General features: G+C 32.0%; 1 protein-coding gene across 2 annotated transcripts; it reads right to left on the minus strand.

Annotated features, from left to right (window-relative positions):
• Positions 1 to 917: 917 nt before the first annotated feature.
• On the minus strand, positions 918 to 5,881 carry LOC127869066 (uncharacterized). Of its 2 annotated transcripts, none has more exons than XM_052411345.1 (5): positions 5,788 to 5,881; positions 3,847 to 3,999; positions 3,295 to 3,413; positions 2,953 to 3,028; positions 918 to 2,390 (listed from the first exon to the last, which is right to left on the minus strand). In XM_052411345.1, exons 2-5 carry the CDS (start codon positions 3,917 to 3,919, stop codon positions 1,882 to 1,884), a joined length of 777 nt encoding a protein of 258 aa, XP_052267305.1. In that variant the 5' UTR covers positions 3,920 to 3,999; positions 5,788 to 5,881; the 3' UTR covers positions 918 to 1,881. The 2 variants fall into 2 exon arrangements, with proteins under 2 accessions (XP_052267305.1, XP_052267304.1); XM_052411344.1 differs by lacking the exon at positions 5,788 to 5,881 and adding an exon at positions 4,318 to 4,853.
• Positions 5,882 to 11,801: the final 5,920 nt, after the last annotated feature.

Consider the following 11,801-nt stretch of genomic DNA (forward strand, 5'->3'; position numbering starts at 1 on the left):
AAAAAAACCTATTTTCACAAAGCAGTTTTTTGCTCTTGTGGCTTGCTTAAGCAGTGAACGATCAGAACGACTTAAAGAACATTTGTATGGATCCACGAAAGGATCATCCTTGTGCAGGTTTAGTAATATAGCCAAATGGTTTACATCCAAACAATATAACTAGCTTTTTGGACTGTCTGCCCCGGAGCCGTTTTTCTGTGTCGAAGTAATGATCCCTGAAACAAAGAACTTACACGAAGTAAACGGATTGTGGGTAGTATTAAATCAAGAAAAGACAGAATGACATTTTAACCCATCAAAGCATAATTACAGAAGTTATAATGATGACCTAATAGCCGTCATTTCTTGCTGCACACAAATATAACTCGACCCCCAAATTAATACACACGAACGAGATATATACTGATTACGAATACAACATATGTATCCCGCTACCACTTATGTATCCCTGTTAGAATATGGGGGACTGTGGCCGTTCCAAAACGATTAGCAACAAAGGAGACGATTTTGATGTCGCTGGCAATGTAAAATATTGATATGTGGCTGGGAACGAGATTTTGACCCATCTGGTCAAAAAATGACTTTTTCAGTTAAGCATATATTATGAAAGTGCTACATCTGAAAAATCTAAATCTGAAATTTGAGCATTGAATTCCTAAAATTGACAAAGTTATGTCATTTTTTGTATTGCATGTCAGAAACACTGATTTGCGCGATTTTGTACGAAATGACGTTTCAATACAACGAAATGACGTTGTAATTCTACCAGTATTAGTTCATTTTATGCTGATCAGTTTTTGTTGATAATCACTCAATTGTGTGTGTATGGTGATGACAGTCAATAACTATGACTTACATAATTAATTGTATTATTATAAAACATTAAACGCTCATTGTTGCCATGGAAACAGACACTGTTCTTTTTTCAAATGTATTGTCATTTTAAAGAATTTAAGACACAGAATAACAACACATCAACAAAATATCTTCTGGACAGATATTAAACATTACCAACATGTTTATAGTAAAATCAATGTATGAACATTTTCTGAAAATAGGGGTGTATTCATAAATTGAACATATTGTATAGCAACGAACTTTAAACTAAAATGAAAAAAAAACTGACATTTTGAATTTTTGTTAAGCATCTATACTGCCATACATGGTTTATTTAGCAATTGTATTTAATTCAAAGATTGATACACAATTAATTAGATTTTTTTAAATTAAGTTAACAGTTGCTATGGAAACAGTAAATTATCAATTTCATTTGTACCTGTTATCAACAATGAAATTGACCATAAGTGTAGATAGAAAATAATATCAACCCATTTCATATATAGAGGTCCAAAAACATGATTTTCAAATAAAAGAAAATCACAGCAATAAGCACATCAATATTCAATGGTAAACGTCACCATAGATTAAACTTTACACAACAAAATATGTTCGTTTACTTGTAAAATATAATAGATACATAATATGAACACATATGTTTACATCACACATTTTGATGTCAATACAAACTACAACAGTTTAAGTTATCTTTGAACACATGCCAGTCATATTATACAATGTAATAATCATACTGTACAGAATATTTTATAGTGAAATCACTATGATAGATTTGTTAATTAATTATAAATCTCAGTTCAGGTTATATATGCCCATAAACTATTTTTGATTATTGATTGCTATGTCACTTTCAATAAAAGAAACACACTATTAATAAGATATTCAGCTATTTGTCATACAAATAATACCATGTAAATGTCATAGTCATGAATACTAATCAGAAAACAGTTTATCATAAGTATATTGCAAGAACAACAATTTGAGAAAATGAACAATTGTTAATAGGATAACAAGCTCTCACATTTTTTACTTTGGAATAGATGGTTTGGGACACACAATGTCTCTGGCAACTTCATTGATAAAGAACGGTGCAATTTTCTCGTAAAGATACCACTGCCTCAGATGATCTAGAGGGGGGATAACCTTAACTGTTGGAAGGCAGCCTGCCTCGGGTCTTGCCTTTAGAAGATTAAATCTAACTTCCTCCGAGTCACAGAACTCTCGACAAATGAGAACCCCTGGCTCATCCGCAGTGCAACGAAAGTGGTAGTATTTTGTGATGTTTTTTAAAAGTTTGAAATAGTTTTCTAAGAATGTCTTCCAGTTCAAAAACACCACCGGTCTAGATGGATCATTTACGCGTTGCGGAATGTTATGCCCGGACCTAGAAGATGCTTTAACTGTGTAAGCAATGTCCTCCATACATTCAGCATCTGATTGGCGCCATTTTATTTTCCACACACCAAAGTGCCAATCTGGCGTGAATTTGGTATGTCCCGGTAGCATCATACTCAAGGAAACAGACTCATGCAGACCTGCAATGATATTCCAAAAAAACAGTAACAATTTTATAATCTTTTTCTTCAGGTTACAACCTCGAAAGATTCATTTCAATATGCTTTATACATTTTGTAATTGATAGAAACAAGCGACCAAAGTTCTTATCATATAGTATAACAAGAGCACCGCCTAGACAGCTCATCTATTTGTCAAAGTATGAATCAAATCTGATCATAAATAAAGAAGTTATGGCAATTTTAGTAAAATCTTTACAAAGTGAAATGGGGGGAGTCTTGGGTGGGATGGTTGGACAGTCTTTCAAAAATAAAATAATACAAATAAATATTTGTTTTTTTAAAGGATTTTGCAACAACATAAAATGTTTTAATTGGGGGGGGGGGGGGTTAAGAGGGAGGTATAGTTGGGGTGTGGTCATTTATTAGATGATTAGTGCTGCAAGTATGAAAGCAATAGCTTTGATACTTTAGAAATAAAGTGGACCTAAACACAAACCTTTTCAAATGTCTCTACACACTACACATTATTATACTTTTTAAATGGTTATATTTTAAAGAAAGACAATGACCGTTTTATTACCTGTCAACACTCTCCACATGCAATAGCCCAGAATGGTGTTGTTTTTATTCTGCCCAACAGCATTGTCAAAGTGAATCTGCGAATAAACATTTCTTGTTTAAAATAATTAATATATATTTAAATGGAGATTATTGCTACACCTATGAAAACATTTATGAATTAATGGAAACAGAATTATGTTATGTCCAGCAACAAAATGAAATAATTACAAATTACAAAAACATAGATTAAAGTAACAATTATTACATAAGCAACTATGTATAAATTTACTTAATCTTTCCAATGAAAAGAAAGACAAAACATTATTTTGTTAATCTCAGAGTATGTATAGCAATAAATTACCTCTGCGTGTTTTTCTCCAGCGCCAAAGTGAGAAAAATAGTGGTGCACCAAACTTGTGACACAATCGCCACCTTTCCCAGGCATTTCTGACTCGTCAATCATATAGAATCTCTGTATTCCTGTAATATTGTTTTATGTACATAAAAATAATTTTTACAAATAAAAACTATAAAAAGACTATATTTTAATACGCCATGCATACAAGATTTTCACTTAATATTTGTGCAAAACACTTGTATTGTTTAATTACAATATACAAAAGGCTTGTCAGCAAAGGATGACATATGCCTCCTTTTTCCACATTTTTCTAAACCTAAACGCAAAGTGTTTTTGCACTTTTTCGAAACCTAAACGCAAAGTGTGACGGAATTTCAGACAGACAGACAGACGGACAGTGTGATCACTATATGCCCACCTTCGGGGGCATAAAAACAACAACTAAATAATGCAGTATATTAACAAATGTTTTTCTTATAGTAGTGCAATGTAGTTACAATTAGTTATTATTACATATTGTGAAGATATATAAAACTGATAATTACAATAACATACCTGTTCCTTCAGCGCACATCCCAAACACATGGCACTTTCTTGGTGTCGCAAAGTAGATTGGCCCCACTTGCATGGCGTGATGAGGGTAGTGTACACACTGGGCAAAATCCCATGAGTAGTGAAGTGTGGCATCTAGTGAACATGGTTCTGCACCTGTTAACAAAATGAACCAAATTGTATTAAGTGAATCAATTTATTTAGACATTTTTTATTATATATACATATTTTTATAATTGTTTCCCAACATGTACAGCTAGATGCACCATATAAATGAATGTTCAACATTTAAGCTATAGCATGTTCATGGCAAAATGCATAAAATGCTGCGGTTCATCTTCCAGGACAAAGCACAAATGTACCTCATATGAGGTACCTTATTTGTATAACATATTTTTGAATAGTTAATTTACAATTTATGAATTTATAATGGAAATAAAATTTGTTTATTAAAAAATCCTCATTTTTCAAGACCTTCAGTGACATCTGTAGTACTGCACACAGCTTTACTACAAAGAACCTGGTCCTTGAAAAGTTGGCGTTGCCGGTTGGCCTTTTGAACATGACATGTATAGTCACTTAGTACATTGTGCCTTTCTTCATCTGACAGATGAGCATTGGTTTTTAATTTGCCCATGAATTTTTGACATTTTACACACAAATCTGTCGCTGGTGTAGCTACTGCAATGTGGGGGCATAATGAATTCCATTTGTTTCTAAATGTTTTTAAAGACACAACTCTATAGTTTGCTTCCTTTGCACTCTTCATGTATAAGTCATAAATGTCAGTTACATTTTTGTCACATGGAAGAAGCAAAACGGTCTGCTTTGGACAATTAGGCAGTCGTCCGGGCAAAGGTAATGCATTTTTATTTGCATATTCTTCAATGAATTTTTTTATTCTTGTAGTATCGTCGAATGAAAGTGCATGGGCAGGTGTTGTTTTGCAATTACCATGTTCATTGACACTCAGGCCATACATGTCATAAGACTTACTAATTCTTTTCAACGTTGACTGAGAAATTGCAAATGCAAAACAGAAAGTTTTCTTACAAATTTGCTGACCATGGAAAAAATATTTCTGAGACGGTCTCGTTCGCAACTTTTTCGATTTTTTGTTTTCAGATGTAAAAGTACTATTTTTTCTTTGGGTACAAAGTTGGGATTTAACTACAAGTTCTTTTTCTCTTGAAGACAGTTCCTGGCATTGGGTCCTATTTTCTAGCAGATTATCAACACCAACTATTGTTGAACATGGTTTACTTCCATAAAAGACACTACACTGGCATGTTTCACGCGTGAAATTTGAAATAATTTCTGCTTCTTTTTGATCTTCTTTTCTAATGTCATTCTGTTTGTGATCCATTTGTATTTGGTCAGGCTCGGATTCGCCACAATTAATGTGGTCATCATAAAGTAAGCAATCAACCTGATCACATGTATCACCATCATAATCATCAAAATGATCATCAACATCTTCAAATGAAATATTTGCATGATTTCCCAAATCTACATCACAAGTTTCAACCTGTACAAAATTGGATTGGAAAACTGTCAAGTTATCATTTGATTTTGCAAAAGATTCATGGCCAATGTGGTATAACTCATCAACTTGTGCAAGTTCATTTAAAAATACGTCATCAGTCTGTGACAATTCGTATGGAATTGTAGATTCTTGGGAATAAATTTCACTAGTTTGGCTCATCATTCTTATGAAAACTTCACATAACATAAACTATCATTGTATCAAAACCAAACGACATTTTTTGACAACTTCCGGGTGAAAATTCCAATTATCGCATATAATCATGAATCGTACAGCCAAACTAATTTTAACAGTGGTAATAAACACTAGACGTGGTTAAATTTATATGGGATACATCCTTTGCCGACTAATTTCACATTATTTGACGGAAAAACAACAAAAAAGAAAGAAAAACTAACCTTTTTGTAAGCAGGAAGTTTATCCATTAATTGATGCAGTCACACGGTGCCGTAGTGTACGATGGGTTATAAATCAGCAAAGGTTAAACTATACTAATGTTTTCGTATAAAAACCGTAACATAATCACTGATTGGGTAATTCATAGATTGTTTCGGAAAATAAATAAAAGAAATAAGATATTTATCGCAGTAAAAACGTGTGAAAATTGCGCGAAAAAGTTGTCACGACTTTGCAACGTTATTTCTCGTTTACGACGTCAGCGCCGAAAGGGTCAAAGTCTCGTTCCCAGCCACATATATGACAAAATGGATAAAATATCCGACTATAACGACTAAGAATGTCGATGAAAATGTGAAATGCTAACCACATTATCTATCTAGGTCAGCACCAGGAAAGCGATTTAGGTCGGATTCAAAAAAATAATATATTTGTGCATTTTTTTCATACAGAATGTTATCGCACAATTGGCTTGTGTTCGTAAATATTTAAAAATAATGACTTAATTGTTGAATCGGACCTTCAAGCTGCTGTATGAAACCTTTTAAACATGTTGAACCTTATTAAATTGACGATGTCAAACAATTTGGTGTGCACAAAAACAAATGAAAATGACTTGTGCTTTTTGAAAAGCATTTTGATTTTATTTATATATCAACATATCGTGTTTGTGTGCTTTGTATATTCAGGTATCAGTTATCTGGATGTTAATTTGATGATTTTTACTAAACTAAAAGGCATACATAACTTAAACTATCGCGTAGACAAAAATTACATGTTTTAAAAATACCAATATCAAATTATGCTATATCGATGTAATAATGTTTCAATTGTTCATGGTTAGTTATAAAAGCATACGATTCATCAAAACATGTTATCCAGTAAATAATGAATAAAACGTATTTGTATAGAAACGAACTAATCACCTTTAAATAAATATGCCACAATCATATACGCTTTTCTGACAAAACAATTTACTTTAGTAGAATTATGAGTTATTTTATTAGACATCTAAGTTTATAAGTGCGTTTTTTTTGTGATATGAAACACACTTCGACTGTTTTGCGTGGTCGTGTTGCAAAAATCGGAAGGACTGTCCCTCCATCATCAATAGTTAGGTTATTATTGACAAAAATGAATGAGGAGAAGAGCATTAACTATCGGTGAATTGCGCACTGTAACATGTCAAATAAGGTAACCATAATATCATCCGTAATGGAAAACACATTGACAACATATGTTGGGCATTTGCAAGTTAATCCATTTGTATCGTTATGGTAATAACAAAATAGTTAATTACGAGCACTTGTCAAAGTCAGAGTAATGGCATTAAATTGATCGGTTTCTCTCAAAACACTTATTTTTGTCATAAAGTCTTGTTGGGTTCAATCCAATAAAACATCATACGAACCTTACATACAACACTTGCGGCGCATCAACACTGTAGTAACTAGAAAGTCATCATAATAGCTTCATTTATATGTTTTCACTTTGCTTAATAATAAAAAAAACTAAGTAAAATAAACAAGTAAGAATTATACATATGTTTAAAATTCAGTATATATGTTTTGCACAATTGTTTCTAGATCATGGTCATTGTAAAATGAACCATACTGAATTAACAGCATGAAAATAACATTATTTTCAAGTGAACGAACGTATTTGTGTTACAAAGAATAATAATACAATCAGCTAACGTCGAACATCAAATTTTATTTGAAAATATGATTGTACTAATACTTTCATCTTTTATTTATGGAAAAAATATTCAAGAAACAAATTGCAGTACACTTTATATGTTATTAAAACGATCATATGCAACAAAGGATATAAGACGAAAATCTTATTTCTTTTGGGATGTATGTTTAAAATGTCCGTACTTTTTGAGAACGTAATGTTTTAATTTAAAAAAACGTAGATGCGACAAGTTTTTCTTTGATTTGCACAGTAAATAAGAATTTAAATACGCAAAACATTGACAAAACAAATAAATAGTTTATAGCGATACAGATGTTTCCCGCATGATCCGATTATATTTGTGAAACCATCAACACATGAAGTGCAAACGACTTAAGCAGCATTCATGTGAATAAGCATTTTACTTAAACATCTGAAAATCGAGTGCATTTATGGAACATTAAATGAACACTGCAGTCAATGATACAATCAGTATTTGTAAATTATATAGAGGCTGAAATATGGAGGAAATGAATTAGACTAACCTCTACTGACTAAGTTGTATAAGCGTGCTGGTAATGATGATCTAATGTCTGTCGATTGTCATTTTGTCTGGTTTTAAACATGTGAGCAAAATTACAATGTGCCATGTAAAGAAGAGAAAAACGTTTTTCAGATGCAGAGAACTTCAGATCAGAACTTACTGTTGTAATTTCAGGACAAATCTGAAATGACACGCTAAAGTCCTATGTGTCAATATTTGCCAATGGAAACCCGAAATACTTGATTTAAAAAGAATTAAAAGAAACAAATACTGTTTTAACATACCCGACACTACACAGAGTGTTTGCGACGGTTGAGTTATTCAAGACCCGATCATGTCACCTTTAATATTAAGCTGAGTGTTTATTAGTCAATACAGATAAGTAATACGTATTTCTCCTCAGCTTGAACTTTTCGAAAAATGACTAGTTCTCTTCTTCGACTTACAACGAAATAAAATATATGGATTTGTACTATCGTTATTTGTTAGTTTTTCTGTGTCATAAATGTAAATGGTTTTTCAAGGTGACATACTTATTAGACTGTTATATTAGAAATATAGAAATATTACTGAATTATTTATCTTTTTTGCAGAATTGTAGGTTTTAGGGTCATACACCTGACTAAACATTATAACATGTGTAAAACTGCCAAATGCATATCAAACGGCTGTTGTGTAATGCTTTTATTGATTTTCAAATTCTATAAGAGATGCTTAAATGAAAAGATTAATTGTAAACCGGTATAACTAATAGCTTAATTCAGTATATGCTATCAAGTCGATCCCAAAAATCAAACATATAGTGCTGTAAACATTGTATAAGATGTACGCCCTCGCCGTCATTCGTGTTTAGAAGACCACAGAACATATATTATTTTGGCGCATCATTCTCATCATGCAGGATATAATACTTAGCAATTTAAATTACACGCCCAATATTGGTAAAATTATAATTAAGTTAACGTTTAGGAAAGGCACCTAAGAGAGCGACTCATGTAAGTACGTTTTATCATTTTAATCTGGTTATGCCAACTTTGACCTTCAGTTTATAGGTGCGCTTTGTCTTGTTTTAATTTGCAGGAAGAAGTGCGCGAACTGTGAATGCATCATGCAGAGTAGGTTATCTAAAACTAACTAGCAGAATGGTGTAAAGTACATCATTTAATATCTGAAATCTAGTAAATTCAGTTGAAACAAATATTTATTTTCAACACTTTTTACAACAAATTAAGATAACAAGTTTCCAAATACTAGCTTTCCTTGTTGTTTACGACTTTAAATTGATATTAATATTGCTAACTGTAGTCTTTATAATGTAATGATTATAATCCGGCTTTTTTCTTTATTTACAGACTTTCGTAAATTGGTTTCACTTGATGACTAGTTGTTTCATTTAAGTATTTGTTTCAACAAGTCAATAATAGTTATATCAAGTGTGTGTTTTATCCTGAAAGAGTCCCATTATGGGTCAAACCGGCTCAATGATGCTACATTTACCATGTTTAAAAAAGATCTGCAATTGTAAATGCTTTACAAATTAATTCAGACAATGTTAAATAACTAGCATCCCTAAGCAAATATCAACTACTATTAATTATTTGTATGTAATCTGGCGCTAAAAAAATACATGAGGTATTAAAAAAAATTAAGAATATCAATAGTTTGATAAGTCGAACTGAACTTCCGTGAATGTTCAGTTTGATCTTCTAGACATTAAGACAACGTTCTCTTTAAGCAAATATGGAGTAGTCATATGAGTGACGTTTAGACATTAGGGTAAATATATGGAGGGTTGGACTGCCTATGCGAATATCATAACGAGTGTGAGAAAAAAAAATAGTATAATATTCCTGTGGAGTTTTCCATAAAACGTACTTTGGGAATTATCGTAATATGTTTATAAAAGGGTCGAATAAGGTATTTATGCAACAGATTTGTATTCTTATAAAAACAATAGCACTTTAATAAAGCTTTATGTTTTGTTCATTAGTTGACTGTCATACTTTCAAATTAAAGATATAATATTTCTGTAGATTTTATTGTTTAGATAAAATTTATATCAATACAAATTCCTTGTAAATAAATATTAAAATAGTATAATATAATTCAAGCATTACTTTACAAAATGACATAATTATAAAATATATTCAGAACAAATAAACACATTTGTGTATGACCTTACTTTTTAAATGTCAATAAACATATATGATAATGCTAACAAACAATCATGCTAGTATATTGAACACGTGTAGTTGCTGAACTCAAATACGAGGCCATCATTATTTAAATTATAATGTTTTTAGGTTTTCTCTTTAAGTTCGCAGCGTTTATGTGGTATATTCCCCCAACACTTACGGTGCACTTCGCATACTTTAAGGAACAATTGGAGGGATGTAATTGCTTCATTTTTCTTCAATAACGTTACATTCGCTCGGGTTAACTGCAATGCATTCTTAATAGCCGATCGTTCTTAACTGTATAAGTAAGACATCATAATAACCAGGCAGAGATATAGGTAGGTATGCGCCATTGCAAGGGAATAAGTAGGTAAACACGTTATTATTGGGAATCGTTGAAAAGATGTTTAATGTCGTCTCCAAATTATGACAATAAACAACATTCACTAACTAATGTCTATTTAGACAGAAAACATTTCTCACATACTATTGCGAACTATTATCTACGTGAAGGATTTATCATACGTTGACGTTCACTAACAAATGTTCCTTGTAAAAGATGATAGCTTTCGGGCTTATTGACTTTCTGAATTTACGATGAAGCCATTTGCGAGATATATTGCATCGTCAATGCATGTTTTATACGACTGGATCATACACTCAAGCAAAATGTTTACGATGTAACGGTTTCAAGTGCGTTTATGATCAATTACGATCAAAATCTTTACATAACCCATACATATGTTTCATTTATGAAACCATATCTTTCGTATACTTAAGCTGTCCGAATTACATTGGAGGATTTATTTATTCATTTGGTGCACATGAATTTATATATGCCTACTCATTTATGGGTTAAAGAAACCCAAGAAATATAATCAGGAGAGAACTGTTATTTGAGACCAGTGACCAATTTATTAAACAAAACGGGACACTTTATGCAACTTGAGATCTAAAGAATACTATTGTAAATCAATGCTGAAAGCAGATGCCGGCGTCTTGAGACGGTCAATTCAAAAGCATTTGGAATGTAAACAAGTTTAACGATACTCCTTACCTCGCATGAGCTTAGCAATATTCTTAAAAGGGCACATTCTCACAAAAAAAGCATTTACAATAAAAATCAGACTCAAATGCACCTAAACGTATTTATTTAAGGGTCTACGCCGTGAAACGGTAAAAAACAAGCAAAAACCGTAAAATCAGTTATGTTTGTTATATGTTGTGATTTGTTTAACAACATGGTATAGACCGTTCCATAATTTAGTCATTACATTATTATCTCCCCTGAATTCTCTCCGCGTCCGCCATTACACTGCTGCTTAATAATCGGTAACATATATAAGAGAGCACCGATTATTAAACTGATGAATTTCTTTCTAAATTCTAAGGCCGTCATTACATGGTCTTGGTTGTCTTGGAAAACTAACACATTGACACATTAAAAAAAGCATTTAATTAAATTAAATGCAATATTTTTCGTTTGATTATTTGCATCAATCTTTAAATCGTGTATGCCTTTGCATTCCAGTGTTTAATTGCCCCTTTGTTCTGCATAATCCGATTATCTCGTTTTGATCAGATATTGTCCAGACTTAACTAACCACATGGTGTCATA

This window comes from Dreissena polymorpha, chromosome 2, assembly GCF_020536995.1.
Source record: "Dreissena polymorpha isolate Duluth1 chromosome 2, UMN_Dpol_1.0, whole genome shotgun sequence".
Lineage (NCBI taxonomy): Eukaryota > Metazoa > Mollusca > Bivalvia > Myida > Dreissenidae > Dreissena > Dreissena polymorpha.

Excerpts from the sequence above, each read along its gene's own strand:
- LOC127869066 (XM_052411344.1), bottom strand. The coding sequence starts at position 4,825 with ATGTATGGCCTGAGTGTCAATGAACATGGTAATTGCAAAACAACACCT. Across the intron at positions 4,000-4,317 it reads TACTACAGATGTCACTGAAG|GTGCAGAACCATGTTCACTA; the intron begins GTCTTGAAAAAT and ends TTTTGTTAACAG. Across the intron at positions 3,029-3,294 it reads CTGGAGAAAAACACGCAGAG|ATTCACTTTGACAATGCTGT; the intron begins GTAATTTATTGC and ends GTTTATTCGCAG.